This window comes from Rhipicephalus sanguineus, chromosome 5 (genome assembly GCF_013339695.2).
Source record: "Rhipicephalus sanguineus isolate Rsan-2018 chromosome 5, BIME_Rsan_1.4, whole genome shotgun sequence".
NCBI classification, from domain to species: Eukaryota; Metazoa; Arthropoda; class Arachnida; order Ixodida; family Ixodidae; genus Rhipicephalus; species Rhipicephalus sanguineus.
Genome location: NC_051180.1, coordinates 88,760,823 through 88,777,743, shown reverse-complemented (window position 1 = coordinate 88,777,743; position 16,921 = coordinate 88,760,823). Strand labels below are relative to the sequence as shown.

Sequence of the window (16,921 nt, the reverse complement as noted above, 5' to 3'; positions counted from 1 at the left end):
CTTGCTTGCTCTTAAGTCTCACATTATTTTCCTACCAGCCTCTACAAGTGAAGATGAACCAAGCATGCCACTTGAAGTTCTTGGCACAATACACCCTGATGAAGCTGTTGAAGCTTGTAAGTTTCATACTTTCAAATACGTTCTGTGTCTTCATTACTTTTATTGTATGACAAAGCACCATTTGTGCCTTATTTCCGTTTCTTCAAAGGTGTTTCCATGGAGCTGCAGCACTTGAATGACGCAGGTGTCCAGGTGAACACACTGGATCTCTGTGTCACTGGCAGGAGACAGCTAATCACGATTAGCAAAGTAGAAAATGAGAAGGCCCTCGCAGTGATGAGCGGAATTTGTTGCTTCGAGTTATTTTACAACATCAGTGAAATATTTACTGAAGCACGCCTCTCAGGAGCGGCTAGAAACTTCTGTATTTCTAATGAGGACGCTGTTCTCCTGTGTTTCATGAAGCTGTACCATGACACATCATTTAGCTTGCTGGCAGTACTTTTTGGAATTCACAGAACGACAGCGGCAAATATATTTAAGGAAGCTATCATGATCTTGGCCGGTGTGCTCAAACATGCAATATTTCTGCCAAGCAAAGAAGCTGTCACAGCATGTATGACCGTGTATTTCAAAGAGTACCCGGACACAAGGATGGTGCTTGATTGCACTGAAATACCGTGTGAAAGGCCGAAGGACCTGAAGTCCAGAATTCTAACGTATAGCCATTACAAGCGCACGTACACGGCAAAAGTGCTGGTAAGCGAGACCCCTGGTGGCCTCATCAGTTATGTCAGTGCAGCATATGGTGGCAAGGCTTCGGACTCTTTTATAACTAAAGATACAGGACTACTTGAAACTTGTATTCCAGCTGTTGATGCAGTTATGGTAGACAAGGGATTTCTAATTCAAGAACTCTGCAAAGAGAAAAATATCAAAATGATCAGGCCGCCATTTCTGAAACAGCCTCAGCTGACTACAGAAGAAGCAGTCACGAACCAGGCAGTTGCAAGGGCCAGGGTCCATGTAGAGCGGGCAATCCAGCGCATGAAGCTCTTCAAAATTCTCCAAAACCGCCTGGATCTGGACTTGTTGCCGTATATTGATGCCATCATTACAGTTATTGTGGGCACAACTAATCTGTCAAAACCTATATTCAGTGAGAAACGGTTCCTCCGAAATGATGCAAATGCTCTGTAGTGATCTGTTGTACACCCAGTGGTCGTTGTTAAACTCCTTCCCCCTGCTGTTTCATTACTGAGGTCAGCTATTTACTAGGTGAATCACGGGACCAACACACACGTTTTTATTTTTAGAGAGACTACTACCTCATGTTCATTGCACAAACATCTCAATAGGTGACTGCATCTAGTAGTATGCCATACTTGGCAGTAATGACATTAGAGTAATTAAATTGCTTTTTGTAGTAATGAGTAATGCAATGAATTACCTTTTTGGGCTGGTGGTTTAGTCGGGTAATGAATTACTTCAAGCAAGTTATTTCAAGAAAATTACTCGTAACTTTCCGAATTACTTTTGACTAAAATATGGCATGTCCATTCCTCTTATTGCATGAAAAATTGACCAGAAAAGGAACGGAAATATAACAAAGGCAAGTTACTCTTGAGTGCCAAACGTGAGAATGGGGCAGGCTCACAGAAAAGCCACGTACCTTGTTAATAACAACAGTTGTTGGGGTTTTACGTCCCGAAACCACGACATAATTATGAGGGACGTCGTAGTAGAAAGCTTTGGAAATTTCGACTACTGGGGGTTCTTTAACATGCACCTAAATCTAAGTACGTGGGCCTCTAGCATTTCGCTGCCATTGAAATGTGGCTGACATGGCAGGGTTCATTTCCACGACCTACGGGTCAGTAGTCACACACCGTAGCCACTAGGCCACCATGGCAGGTAAAGCATTCAACTTTGTAGGCTCTGAATGATGTGTCATGGTAGACTGCTAAAAGTAGTAGTAATGTAATGTCATTAGTTTCAGCCAGCTGTAATTTGCAACGTAATTGAAATACTTTTGCAGAATAATTTTGCAATCTTTGTAGTATGGCTTGTAGCAGTGAGTCATCAGTCATGGCATCACCTTGACCTAGAAGCCAGCAATATTAGCTGCTGAGATTGAATTCACAGGCAAGCAGGAGAACAGCAAACAGCAGTCACTACATGCACGCATATATAGAAAGTCAAAATTAAAATCTGGGCTTTTAACACGACAGCGTTAAGGAGCTTGTTTTATGTGCTAAAATCATGAGCAGCATGTCAGGCACACTGTGGTGGGAGATTATGGAATAGCTTGGCCACTTTGGACTTCTTTAACATGCTCCCAAGCAATGAAACACAAGTGCTTGTGCATTCCGCCACCATCGGTAGATGCCTGCTACTGCTAGCATGAATGCATGAGCTAAGTAGCAACATCAAAACCACTAAGCACTAGCAAGCCAGTGATAACAAGGCAAAATCTGTGTGAAAGTGGAAGCAAAGACTGCATGTACATAGGCAACGACACATCGTGATGTTAACTCTGATGTGAAAGCAGTGTTTGACGAAAGCGCAGAAAAGGTACATTCTGTGCAGACCAAAAGTTAGAAAAGAAATACATGTAAGCTGTTCAGTGGTGTGCTACTTTGTGTGAAAGTGCTTAGGAAGTCACTGCAAAGTTCCCTGGGCAAAGCAACAGGCCCTCACTATACCTGTATTTGTGAAGCGAGAAGTTGTGAATAAATTGCTGTTGTACAAACTAGTGAGCACATGAAATTTCACTACGGTTGCCTTTATTGCAATGACCACTCATACAACATATAAAAATGCTACACTGCATTTTTCAATACATGAAAGGTTAACAATCTTGTCACAAAATTCTGGCTTAGGGATCAATGCCAGGACCAGTTGGCTGTGCATTACATCTTATCCCGTGTGGGGTCAAGCACCCATGTCTGATCGTGTTAAACATGGGACAAAACATAAATGGGCTTCTTGACTAGTTTGCACGATGATTTGCATGAACTTTCTTTAACTGAGCACTGAAAAAGCAGAACACATTTATTGCTACAGTGCCTGCATCAAGCATGGTTGCACGCATTTATTGATGCCCTTTTGTGGACATTTTGTACAGCTTGCACCACATCCCTTAACACAAAAAAAGGAACACATTCAAGTTTCAAACACACAACACAGTCCGCCTTCACACTGTGATATGCTAAAAATAAATAAAAATGGTGCATTATTTTTGTACTCAAATGACAGGTTTCTGCAAACATGTATTGCACAATCAAGAGCATGCATGCTACGCTGCATGTTTCAATACATGAAAGGTTAACAATCTTGTCACAAAATTCTGGCTTAGGGATCAATGCCAGGAGCAGTTGACTGTGCATTACATCTTATCCCATGTGGGGACAAGCACCCATGTCTGATTGTGTTAAACATGGGACAAAACATAAATGGGCTTCTTGACTAGTTTGCATGATGATTTGCATGAACTTTCTTTAACGGAGCACTGAATAAGCAGAACACATTTATTGCTACAATGCCTGCATCAAGCATGGTTGCACACATTTATTCGATGCCCTTTTGTGGACATTTTGTACAGCTTGCACCACATCCCTTAACACAAAAAAAGGAACACATTCAAGTTTCAAACACACAACACAGTCCGCCTTCACACTGTGATATGCTAAAAATAAATAAAAATGGTGCATTATTTTTGTACTCAAATGACAGGTTTCTGCAAACATGTGTTACACAATCAAGAGCATGCATGATACTAGAAGCAAATTACAGTTCCAGCATGAATTCCTACAATGAAAGATGTACCGAGCAACATTAAAGGGGTACTGACACCTTTTTTAGAAGCCGAGTGTACTCCGCCATACAAATATCCTGTATGCAGAGACGGCTCTGAGCAAGTGTGAAGCTCGGCAAATGCTGATAAGATATTTAGTTTTGATATTAAAGTCAATTTTTCCATGGCGCACCTACCGACATCGACACTAGCTTGACGTCAGGCTACAGTACTAATTCTGGTGACTTCACGCAGCAGTCTGGCTAGTTGTGATGACGTCTGGTACCAAAACTTCCAAGATGGCCGCTTGTGCGTCACCAAAACATTCAAAATGGCTGCTTCTACGTCACCAACGGAGCTACGTTGCAGAGCGGCCATGGAAACGTCACTGTATATTGCACGAGCACGTGACGAGAAGCTCATACCATGTTGTGACGTCAGGGTACAGTAGGAACCGAAACTAGCTTTTAAAAACACACTGTAATTACTTCTTCAGGGTGCACTCGCGCTTAGCACTACCTTTTCTAGGGTCTTGAGGACTTGGCCTTTCATTTGCCGCAAACTAACGACAAGCGAAAATTTTCGTGTCAGTACCCCTTTAAGAGAAGACACTGGCTATTAGCTTTCCCCTGAGCCTTAATATAACACAGATGCAACCAGCAAAAGCGCTTGTGGCTGTTATCTCATGTCACTGGTGTTTCCTTTAATGAATTGCGCTCTATCGGCTGGTCTGCTGAACATAAGAAAAGTACAAGGTGTAGCAAAGCCAAGTTATGGTAGTAACGTTACATGTATACCTCAGGCTATTTATAACCAGTGACATCCACACTTGAAAAAGTAAGTCGTATCAATACACAGTGGCAGTAAAGGGCAGTACTCTTAGTTCATTAAGTAGTACCTTGTTCTACTTCCTCGTGTTCTGATTGTGCTAAAGTTTGTCGTCAATACATGCTAATCGTCTCGTCAGTGCACGCTCATCAATACTGTTTTGTGATTTGCAAATGCAGACACATCTCTGCCAGCAGCACCAGGAGTTTACATGAAAAGGCTTTTACAAAAAGACATCAAATTTCAGTGCCAGCTCTGCTTGCAGCCATTTAAACGTTATGTTGTACACTACTGCATGCATTGCAAATTTCTAGGCTATGCACCTAAGCCAAGAAAGTTTTGTTGTGGTGCCTCATCTCATGAACATTTGACTATACCTGTAAGTAAAAAAAAACTTCAGCACTAAAAGCCTGTGCACTTTTTACTGCTTATCACAGCTTATGCCTCTCCGTCATACAACATTCTTACTGTACCAAATGAAGAATATGTGGCAAAAGATATTGCCTAAAAAAAAAGTACACCTTTCAATTACATCTTCAAAATAAGGTTGCGAGAAAGGCACATTCAGAGTTATGTTCTCTGTCTGACTGACATAAACAAACATGTCGGTTGCACTAAAGCTCGTAGCTCCCATCTGCACCTGTGCTTGACAGAAGTAGCGGCTTGTGTGCTTTATGTGCCTGGTGCCACCTTCACAACGTGTTTCTGACTTAATAAATTTCTCTACGCTCTTGGGGCATTTCACCTCCAGAAGTCTTGGTGGGCAGCAAGCACACGTGACAACACCATCAGGGCTTGCACCAATGAATGGCTTGTCCTGGAGCACAAATAGGCCACATTCTTGAATACAAAGATTATTGTGGTGGTTATTTTGTTCCAAATAGCAGGTCTTAGCAGTTGGCTCAAGACTGATGCCTCTCTGCATGTCTCCCGTCTTTACACATTTTTCTCGCATTAACTGTTTCAACAGAGGGCGCACATCATGAGGCCCCATTTTTGTCCGAATAGTATGCACTCTTGTGAAAACATTGTGGGCTACTGATGCAGTTATCATACCAATGCGGTGCTCCAGCCAGAAATTGTTGGTGCTCTGCCCTCTCGTAGCACGTTCTATTTTCTCAATGTCATCAGAACCACGCAGTTGACAGAGGCTGCAGAAAACATCTTCTACCGACACCTCTGTAGCCTGGTTTGCAAGCTCCCTGATAGCTGTCTTCAGTGTCCTTGGCCCGGTTGTGTCATGTCCTTGTTTTTCTTCTTGCAGGACTGTTCTAGCTGTAAAATCAAAATAAATAACATAATCATCAAAGTTTGTTTTGTACAAGAGCTGTCACTTTCTCCAAATTTTATCAACAATGTGATAATGAAATGCTGAATGCAACTAAAAGTCCTCATTGCAGCTGCTTATCATGGTATTGCTCAAATGACGTTGTTAGATGAGCTCACTCATGGACAATTTGGGGCAATGTAAGCAAATTTTCAAAGTTCAGATAAGAACAGACAAACTTGATATCACATATGTGAAAACATACTTTCAAGTGACTAGTGGCTTACACACCACATTTTCATGATGACTGCAATGCCTAATCAACCTGTAGATAATTTAAGTACTTTAGTTGATGTCATAAGATAACTGGTGAGAAGGATGTTCCATCGATCCTGTCATTAGCGTGTGAGCGGCACTACACTGGCTTACACTCTGTGAATGAGTTCTTGAGCACATACATCTGTAGGTTTGGCTGCTACTGACGGCTAGTTGTGTTTTTATCCACATTCATTTGCCTTTACTTTTATCATCCCTACACTTCAATCAAAAACTATGAATAACTTTCACTGGATTTTGCATCCTTCATTATCTGCTGGCTTCATACAATTGTGACTACAAGAAATGGGCTAAGCACCTCCTCGTCTAATTCATGGCTGTTATTTCATGTTCTTTATGGCTACAGAAGGTTCTGACCTAACAATTAGTGGCGCATAACAATGTAGCACATAACTTATAAGAGGTTTGCATTTAGAATTGATTAATTTTTCAGATTACAAAGACAGCCATGAGGTGGCCTTCATATTTATGCAACAGATGTACGAGATTTTTTTTTTCTCAAGTGTGTGTATTATATATATGCATTATAAGGTTCATTCCTGACTGAATAAGTGAAAAGCATATTTCCATAATGCTTACTTTTTGTAGTTAGCCCTACACTGCAGCTATCAAAGAGGCCCTGCACGTTCAAGATAGTCCTACAGCTATTGTGCACACCCAACGAAGCTGTCATTGGGTTTTCACCTTCAGCACTCTACTAAGGTAAATGAGCTGCACATTCAATCTTACTATGCAATACTTGACTGATGAAACTCTCAAGAAAGAAGACATTTATGACTACCTGTTACTTCCATATCACACTAAGAAAATGTAATTCAAATAACTAAGTTGTCATTTAGAACTGCATTTTTTGTTTTTTTATTGCCCCCCAATTTCTTTGACACACTATTAGTAACTTATTTTGTTTCCATTTAAACTTTATATTTAAGCACAGTGTGTGTGTTCAAAGTATTGTGTGTGCGAAATATTTTTCCAAACAATCAGTTGGGCAAGTGAGGAGATAATGAGTTTGAATAAAAGGACCAGAAGCTAAGTTGACTAAAAAGGCAACTAAAACAAATCCATATGTCAATATCACCCATTTTCTTTGTATTATTCACCATTTCAAAGGTTACGTATCATACCATGAGTACAACTGCCACGTCAGTGGGTCAATAAAAAGAAAACAATGGTGCTAATTAGTGGCTAGAGCAGTGTTTTCTTTGCATGGACAGGATACACCTTGTTTCATTAAATGTACGTCGTGCAAATCGCTATGTAAGGCAGGCACCTACAGAGTCAGCAGTATTTCTTTTAAATCTGGGTGCATATTCATATGCTTTATAATGTTATGCAATTGAATGAAGATTGCCCCGCCACGGTGGTCAAGTGGTTATGGCGCTCGGCTGGTGACCTGAAGGCCGTGGGATTGAATCCCGGCTGCGGGGTCTGCATTGTCGATGGAGGAGAAAATGTTTGAGGCCCATGTACTTAGATTTAGGTGCACGTTAAAGAACCCCAGGTGGTCGAAATTTCCAGAGCCCTCCACTACGGCATCTCTCATAATCATATCATGGTTTTGGGGCATTAAACCCCAGATATTATTAATTGAATGATCACAATAAAAACCAAACAAGTGATGCTTAATTCTCTACTACGTAGTATTAGTCATTATGGGTACTGCTTTACATTCCATCAACTGCATGAGTGCTTCCAAATGTTTCCAGATAGTTTAAAGTCGGTTCAGAGCTAAGAAACGCACTTCTAATGTGATGTTCAAGGCTCTTTCTACATTTTCATGACTGTCTTGTTAGAGGCACTTCACATGAAATTACCACATAAACAAGAAAACGAACAAGCACTTCATCACAATGACTGAATTCACGTCACATATTTTCAATTAGCTATCCTGCAGAGTATAAAGAACTGATCTCTTGTTTCTTTGTATGCTGCAACACAGTAAGACTGCCTGTATGCACAAGCAATACATAGAATTGTTTCGACAATTTGCAATTTACATTGTAAATCTCAACCTTACAAAAGAGTTTTAATTGCAGTCTAAGTATGATACACCTTATGTTCCTTCTTTACGTGCAACCAAAACTGCACTTACACGTGGTAGCTTGTTCAAGGTGCATTTGGGCAGGTGAAACATAAGGAAGACCTTGAAGTAGTCTGTTCAGGATGTCACCCTGGATTTCCGGGGGCTGCTTCATTTTCATCTGCAACAGAATATACACGTGTGATACAAACAAATTTGTAAATCCAATGCCTGCTGCAAAATTTCATCTATCTCACTTTGCTAAACTTACATGCAGATGACTGAAATACATGCAGATGACTCAAATAAAAACATTGATATTGTGGCAATGACGTGATTTTCATGATACGGTGCTGCTGTTTGGCATGAGAAAAATAGAAACACACACTTGGCAGCAATAAGTTTCAGTGCCTAAGAATAGTGCTGCAGCGCTGCAAGCAAACACTTCTACATCGATGCTTTACACCAGAGAGCAGCGTCATGTTATTGGATTTTACATAACCACAGCAACATCCCAATAGTGTTTGCAACAAAGAGGGGAAATGGAGTGAATTGAAGCTGGTCATGCTAGCCCAATGTATTTAGAACTGAACTGCAGTCCTTGAAATGCTTGCTCTGGTCAAAGCCCACTGACATTTATTGAAAAATGAAGGCACTTCATAGTTATAAAAGGGTATTGCTATCCAAAGAGTGTGGTGCAATAGTCAGCATTGAAATGACATTGTTATGTATAATAATATTTTTGTAAAAGACACCTCAGCAAGCCCTAGAGTGTTGCCCAAGGCAGCTGAACCTCTTTGATGATAAAGTGGGCCATTGAGTATGACAACAACAAACATTCTCTTTAAAAAATACTTTGGACACCAACCAGTGTCACTTGGTTATTCAGGCCATTTTTGTGATTTCGTACCAATGAGTATCTGGGTCATTCCTGGGGTTATGTGCCACCAATATGCACCCAGTAATGAATTTTAGTCGTATTTATGGGTATGTGCCATGGGCAAATGCCCCGTGGGCCGTTGGGTATGCGCCACTTTTCAATAAACCTCTTTGCTAACAACCCGGGTGCCCAGCTTCAGACCATAAACAGAAAACTTCTGCAACTTCGAGTGTATCTATCTATCTAGCCGCCTAAGACTTTGTGCTCTCATGGTCATTTCGTTAATGGCATGTATCCCAAAATTGATATGGCATGATGTGACTGCATGGCGAACATAAATTACAGGTCATAGCATGAAAACCATGACATGCATGTCATGAATGGCATGATTTACATGCCACGGTGTAGGTGCTCTCATGGAAGTTACGTTAACTTAATGTATACCAAAATTGGTATGGCCTGACAAGAATGCATGACGTACATAACTGACTGGTCGTAATGTGCAAACCATGATATACGTGTCATGTACAGCATGATTTGCAGGACACGATGTTGAGGCCCTCGCGACCATGTCATTAAATGGATATATACCAAAACTGGTATGGCGGGACATTTCTGTATGATGAACATAAATGACAGGTGGTAATATGAAAATCATAGCATGCATGTACGTCATGCACGGCACGACTTACATACCACGCTGATGGTGCGCTCGCGGCTGTTTCGATAGCCTGACATATAAGGAAATTGGTATGGTGTGACATGAGTGCGTGACAAACGTAAATGGCAGGTCGTGCACTGTATGTACGAGAAGATATACTATATAGAGTGCTTATTTGGGCCAGTTGGTACATGTTCAAGGAAACCAGAAACAGCGCGAACTGTCATTTTCCTGTGGCTCGCTCTGTTTCTGGTTTCCTTGACCAGAATATACGTTTCATTAGCATGGTATATACCAGATTAAACATGCATGTATGCATGAAAAACATGTAATAGTGAACTACATGTCATGGCATGAATGCCTTCATTTGCTTAAAAGACAAGCAATGCGATATATGCACCTCCTTGCTAACTGCTTCGCGTTACATCGATTCCCACACTGCATGGGATCTGACAGATTTTTTGCGACTGTGTATCAGGCACTCTTCAATGGATCTCTATGGCGCCACAGACAGCACCATGCACTGTACTCCTCATCACTCTGCAACCAATTGTAAAGAAGTATTAACCATTCACTAAATAACAGTTATGATTCATAAGAACCATGCTCTACCAAACCACGAATCCTTTCCATTACGCGGATGTTAACTGAGGTCAGCTACAGTCTTTTTTTCCGTGTGTGTAATGCAAATGCACGTAATTTCAACCCTTTGGATTGCTAGTGTAAATTGTAAGAAATAGTATACATAGAAGAATGACTTGCTTGCTACTTGTGAGCAAGAACTTCTGTAATAAAATATTAAAGGTTTCCATTCACATTTTAAGGAGCCACTGAAAAGAAGGCTCAAATTGTAATGCATGCAATCTCCTACTACCTGTTCGAAGCAGGGGAGATTTATTATCTTCCTTGGCTCGTATTCCTGCTTCAATTTTTCTTTATGAACTTTACCCCACTGTTGTGGCTTGTCTGTTGATGACAGCTGCACAAGGGATTTTTGTGCATGCACGTAGAGCAGTACAGCTACCACGTGCTTACATTTGTAGTTCCTGCAGAGTAGAGTGTATACTATGATAAAATGTTAAAAGGCACACATTGACTATGTTCGTTACATTATATTGCAATTGGCCTTCCCAGGTTCATGCATACAATATGCATTTTTACTCCACTTCCCTTGTGGTGGCAATACAAATTTTAAAGCTGCGAAATATTTATGAAGTCTCTTTTTATTTTAAGAAATAATATAAATGGTGCCGCAATTAAATATTTCATGGTGCCAACATTAAATATTCAAACTAGTTCGGAATAGTGAACTTGCCTCTTAATTTAGAAACATTAACACAATGCAAAAGGTGATATGAGCTCGACACCAACTGCAGACCAGCAGTGAACATAAATTCTATGTTATGTTACACGTTGACATTGCCTCACCCTGCTTTGCACGAGCAGCGAGCATTGGCCACTTCACTGCAGTCGATCACGACGGAGACGTTGTGTGGTGGGTTCGTAAGTCCACTTGTTTGCAGGACGAGAGCTGCGACGGTGATGCGATCTCCGCTGACAGCCTCGACCGCGCATTCAACAACGTGGCCCGCGTCGTACACCGCCTCGCCCTCGATGAGACACCGCGACGTTTCGCAAGCTTTATCTACATACTTGTAGATGCTGGAGAACGGCACGTTTACTGAAATATCGAAAGAAACACCCAAACTAATTATTATGGTACGGCGGAAACAAGATAACGAGCGAGAACACTCACACGTGGTTTCACTTTCTTACCAGCAATGCGGTCGGTGGCATCGGCGCACTCGTCGGCCATCCCGGGGATTTCTTGGCCCTGTCGATTGGGCCGCAAATAAAACAAGTTTAAGATTACACTCGAAAACATTCGTTGCAGGCGTTAGTTGACCGTCGCGAGGCTGTTCGTTCGATAAAGTTCCCACCTGAAGCAGACGATCCGCATAGAGGAGCAGCGGCTGCTGGAGCGCGGGTGAAATCGGAGTCCCCGCTCCGACGTCACACGCGAGAGGGCGCCACTCCTAGATCTCGAGGCCAATAGCGATTTAGAATAACACATTCTCATAGGATGGGTTTAAAAACCAGCTTATAAAAGAGATGCTTCTTGTGGAACATGAGGGTTGCCCAGCTCTGCTCTATTTGATTGTTTTTGCACTTCAGAAGACGATATTGAAATAGGTAAAAGGGTGCACATTTATTCTTGAAAAAATTACCACTGTAGCAAACACTGAAAACGATACTGTTCAAAATATTTATGAAAAGTTTACCCAGGTTTAACACATCAACTACATTTCATTATACATCATCACTTTTACCGCTTTTACCTGGTGCTACGTTATCGACAATGAACAAATAAGCTACGAAAAATTCTTACAGATCCACTATTTAGATGAAATTGTGATAAACCTAAACATTTTGTCAAAGTATCGTTGTGATCAGAAATGCGCATGGAAATATAGTGAATAGAGCTAGTCTGAAACATAATATGCTGTTGTAGCTGCAAATGCTTTAATTTTGTTTTGTTGCGGTTCCTTTTAGCTGTGCGTTGAGGCAGAACTGAGCTTTCGGCTGAACATAAGTGACCTGGAGAAAAAAGTGATCAGTGCCCTCAAAGTGTTCTCCGAAAGACAAGGACATGAATGTACACTTTTGGACCTCATGAACTACTTAGTCAACACATGCTCTGATAAATGAGGTAAGTGAATGAGCTAAACAATATATTCAAATGCTCTTCGAAGTGTGCTGCTGAAGGAAATATACCAATGTATGATGACTTAAGTACGATACACGAATTAGTAAGAATTTAGAATGGTAAAGCTACTCGGTAAAGCATTTAAGGAAGCGTTATACGTTCTTGCAACCCGGAGATCATTAGCAAGACCATGCCGACGTAGCAGCAGTTGAATAATACTCTTTTGCAATTGCCTAATGGTTTACTTCTTTATATATAACATCTATGTTGTTTACATTATTTTTTGCACAATTATAGATGCCGCTGGCTTCAGGAGAGCCTGCTGTTACCACTCCACATATAGTCGCTAGCTCGGAGGGAATCCGCATTTTTTCTCGAGGTCCAAGTGAAGTGATTCAACTTTCTACTGGTGGTCCGGAGCGTGCTCTCATCATCTGCCTTTTATTGTACTATATTAAGAGCCTGGAGTAAACGTACACTTTTTCACAAATGCTTTTGCTAACGCATAAGCTTCTGCTACCACGTGAAGTTGCGGCAGCTACATGCAAGCGTTTAAAGTCTGTTTTTCCGACTTTTGAAGAAGAGGATTACTCCTGAAAATAAGGCACTTTACAGGGACGGGTCGTCATAGTGTCTTTATATGGTACATGTAGCTTTTATATACGAACTTCGAAAAGTATCAGTAGTCGAGTTTCGCAACATTGTTCTATATATATATATATATATATATATATATATATATATATATATATATATATATATATATATATATATATATATATATATATATATATATATATATATATATGTATGTATCTTGGAATAGAAGCCACTTTTTTGTACATTCCCAGTAAAGAGTAAAACAAATCTCTATATGACTTTTTCTAGCCAAGAAAACATGCACATAATTATGATATTTTGAAGTGCACAGTACTATTAGCATAATTTTTATGTTACTTTGGTTTCATTGTAGTCCAAACTAATCGCTGTTTCTTGTTTGCTAGTCTTGTCCTTGGGAGTAAGTTAGACCTACATAATTGTTGTTGTTTGCGATTTTCCGAATAAAAATCTTTCAATTGTGTCACTTTGAACTCTTTTTTTAAATATGTCACACATCTGTGTGGCAAATTACGCAGCCTATATACTTAAGCTGAAATATTTTGTCTTATAATTGTAGCAGCATACAATACCCTTTCACTACCGCAGCATCCTCAGCAGTCACTTGGAGTGCTATTCAAATTAGAACTGGACTCCTGATGTTCAATGTATATAAATATCTGCTTATGATTGCAAGATACATGGCTTCTTTATGCCATTAGCGCTTTGTGTCCTGAGGCCACCCCGAAGTCTGCAAAGGTCTATTTGGATAAAATAGGCCGTATTTCACTGATGACAAGCAAGGCATCTGTCAAATAAAATAAAATGTAAATGAGGTTTGTCGAAAGCTGACATCCCTTTAAAGTTGCTTCTTCAGTCGGGACACATGTTGTAATTTGTCAAGTCTGAAGCAAAGGAATGTGTGTGTTTTTACGAAACACATGCCTGGCAGATTTATAAATCGGCACTTCGGCAAACCACCAACGGAATTGAGTGGGATTTTCGAAAATTATATTTCGAAGCAGTGCCCACGCTTTACCATGTTTTCGCTATAGAAATGACAAGATGTGACTTCTTGACACTATCGCACTCGTTTACGGCATTATTTGAACTCAGTTCAGTGTTTTGATACTGGTGAAACTTACCGACGCATTATTTGTGTCCTGTGCGCTAGCTGCCGTTTTTACGAAGGTTGGTAGAAGATTGAAAAAATCATGTGAAATTTTACGCTCGAAACTGCGCCAATGTTTGGGCCGTTCGCTGCCCAAAACATCGGAATATACTGCAAAAACCTTGGTCGTGTGTGAAAATCGTCACAATATATGTACAGGATAGCTGCGTGACAGCTTCTACACCGTGTGTGTGTGTGTGTGTGTGTGTGTGTGTGTGTGTGTGTGTGTGTGTGTGTGTGTGTGTGTGTGTGTGTGTGTGTGTGTGTGTGTGTGTGTGTGTGTGTGTGTGTATATATATATATATATATATATATATTGTGATGACGAAGACCGGCACCGAGGCTCTGGCGCGCGGGCAGCTAGATTGAAGTAGAGGAAGAAGAGGTGCAGAATAGAACAGCCGGCCCAGGAACGGGTGCTGTCTCTGTGTCTGAGTTCACGACAATGGCGCAGTCTACGACAACTGAACCTTAAGGCTGAAGCCACCTGTAAGTGCTCGTAGGCCGTCGGCGTTGCGGGTGTCTCCATCGAAGGAACGCCGTCCACGCTTCCTCGCTCATGGACACCAGGACCCTACTTCTGCCGGTAGAACCTATGCCACCATTCGAGGACGGCGTCCAGGCCTCCTCGGTGGCCAAAAGGCAGGTTTACCCCGGCACCGTCACGACAGCGTACGGCCTCCTGTTGCCCGGGAACGCTGTTCACGCTTCCCGTGGCGACAACCTCTCGCTCAGGACTTCCTCGGCACCTGAGCTGCTGAGGGGTGCTGACCAAGTGCCCGCTGGCAAGGATCCCACCGCAGTGAGCACAGGGACCACTACCTCCTCGGGCGTCACCGTTGGCTCCGCGTGCGGATCACCTGAAAGCGCCGCCGAGCTTTCCCGTACTATAGCGCGTCTCCGCGTCACGGTCAACGCCTTGACAGCGTCGAGCTCTGCGCTGTTTCCTGCGATCGTGCCGGAATTGTGCGCCATCAACGCTATGTTGGATATAGCCGCCTCACACGACCTTGAGGCGAGCTCACCCAAGCAGCGCAGCGAGTTCCGGTGTACTCTCACGCAGCTCTCTAACCAACTGGGCTGCTTAGCGTCCGCGCTGTCCTGTTTTTCGCCCGCCGTCCGATCACCGCCGGCTGCCTGCGAACTACAGGAGTTCAACGGCTTTGAGGAGGACGCCGACAACTGGGTAGCGACCGTGAACGCTCTCGGAGCTCGCATGGCGTGGACGGAAGAGCAGAAGTGGTGTGTAGCCATAGACCGCCTTCGAAATGGTGCCGCGGCGTGGCATAGGTACGAAGGCGTGAGGCAGCAGTCCTGGGCCGAGTGGAGCACCAAGCTCAAAGCTGCCTTTGGACCGATTAACTACAACCTCGCTGCCACCACCCAGTCCAACCTGACCGCTACCGAGGATGGAGCTCAGGAGGGGCACCACATCGAGGCTGCAACTGTACATTGCAGCTCACCTGCAGACAATGTCACAACGTGCCCTGGCACACGCACACACCTGAGACCAGACTCACCACTTCAGGCCACGGAATTGGCGTCGGTAACCAACACCACGTCTCTGACAGACGCCGCGACCACATCTCGTTCACAGCCATTGGAGAAGCGTTCCCGAAGCTCACCATCGTATCAGCGCATCACTACGACCTCTTTCCACCAACGGCAGTCGGAGAAGCGGCCCTCACATCACGCGCAACCTGACCTGTCTGCGCATTCCGGGAAAGAGGTCCTTCTTGTAGCGTCAAAGCATGGTCCTCTGCTTTCAACACACTTATTGGCCGAGTGTGATGACGCTCAACTACTGCTGAGTGACAAATCGCTTCACGAAGTTAAAGCGACAGGCGATGCCACAATCGTAAAGGGTCAGTCCGTCTGCATGGCTGAGTCTACACCCCAGCCAGAAGCCGATGTCCGCCAGCACTGCCCCCGGACGTGTGACAAGAACCACTTCATTCAGACTGCCACTGTGTTGCCCGAAGGCCACGTGGAACACAACGCAGTGGTTTTTTGCACGGGATCCGTCGCTGGTCGACCGGGTTCCGACAAGTTCGGAGGGAGCGGCTGCGAGATTGAGATGCCTTTGGACACCCATGACAATCTTGGCGCTGGGTGCAGACATGTACGACCTCGCTCGCATCCTTCGTCCATCCATCATGTACCGACTCGAAACGCAAACCAGGAAGAGGACAAAGTAGACCATACGTGCCACCGCAAATGGCATGCGGCCAGCACAAACGTACGACCACAGCGATACAGCCAGGGCTATCGACCAGAGGCATCGTCATCGGCGGTATGGCAAGCCAGATTGCCGCGCGTCCGAGACCTGCGACAGCTACGAATTAGCCATTGTCGGTCGCCGGAATCATATTTGGCAAAAGTCCAAGTGAAGTTCCAGCATTGTCGAGCCCGGCCACTCCGAAATAGCCAGTGCCGTCCACCAGACATACTTATGGCAGATTCACAAGCCAAGTCGCAGCGTGGCCAGGACCGACCACCGCGATGCAGCCAGCACCGCCCACCAGAAACATTGCCGGCAGCTCAGCCGACAATGCTTGCAGTCATGGCCGAGTGTGATGACGAAGACCGGCACCGAGGCTCTGGCGCGCGGGCAGCTAGATTGAAGTAGAGGAAGAAGAGGTGCAGAATAGAACAGCC

At 43.2% G+C, this 16,921-nt stretch overlaps 2 protein-coding genes across 2 annotated transcripts; one reads left to right on the top strand and one right to left on the bottom strand.

Moving 5' to 3' along the window:
* Positions 1–214: 214 nt before the first annotated feature.
* LOC119392906 (uncharacterized) lies at positions 215–1,262 on the top strand. Its single transcript, XM_037659827.2, has one exon. The coding sequence runs from the start codon at positions 217–219 to the stop codon at positions 1,198–1,200; it is 984 nt and encodes a 327-aa protein (XP_037515755.2). The 5' UTR covers positions 215–216; the 3' UTR covers positions 1,201–1,262.
* Positions 1,263–4,413: 3,151 nt separating this feature from the next.
* LOC119394819 (uncharacterized) lies at positions 4,414–8,486 on the bottom strand. The gene is made up of 2 exons (XM_037662124.2): positions 8,320–8,486; positions 4,414–5,899 (listed from the first exon to the last, which is right to left on the bottom strand). The coding sequence occupies exons 1-2, from the start codon at positions 8,426–8,428 to the stop codon at positions 5,076–5,078; spliced, it is 933 nt and encodes a 310-aa protein (XP_037518052.2). The 5' UTR covers positions 8,429–8,486; the 3' UTR covers positions 4,414–5,075.
* Between the last annotated feature and the right edge of the window lie 8,435 nt (positions 8,487–16,921).

Bases quoted from the DNA above. Each gene is read 5' to 3' on its own strand.
- LOC119392906 (XM_037659827.2), top strand. From the start codon at position 217: ATGGAGCTGCAGCACTTGAATGACGCAGGTGTCCAGGTGAACACACTG.
- LOC119394819 (XM_037662124.2), bottom strand. From the start codon at position 8,428: ATGAAAATGAAGCAGCCCCCGGAAATCCAGGGTGACATCCTGAACAGA. The intron at 5,900-8,319 runs GTAAGTGCAGTT...TTGATTTTACAG, and splicing joins CCTTGAACAAGCTACCACGT to CTAGAACAGTCCTGCAAGAA.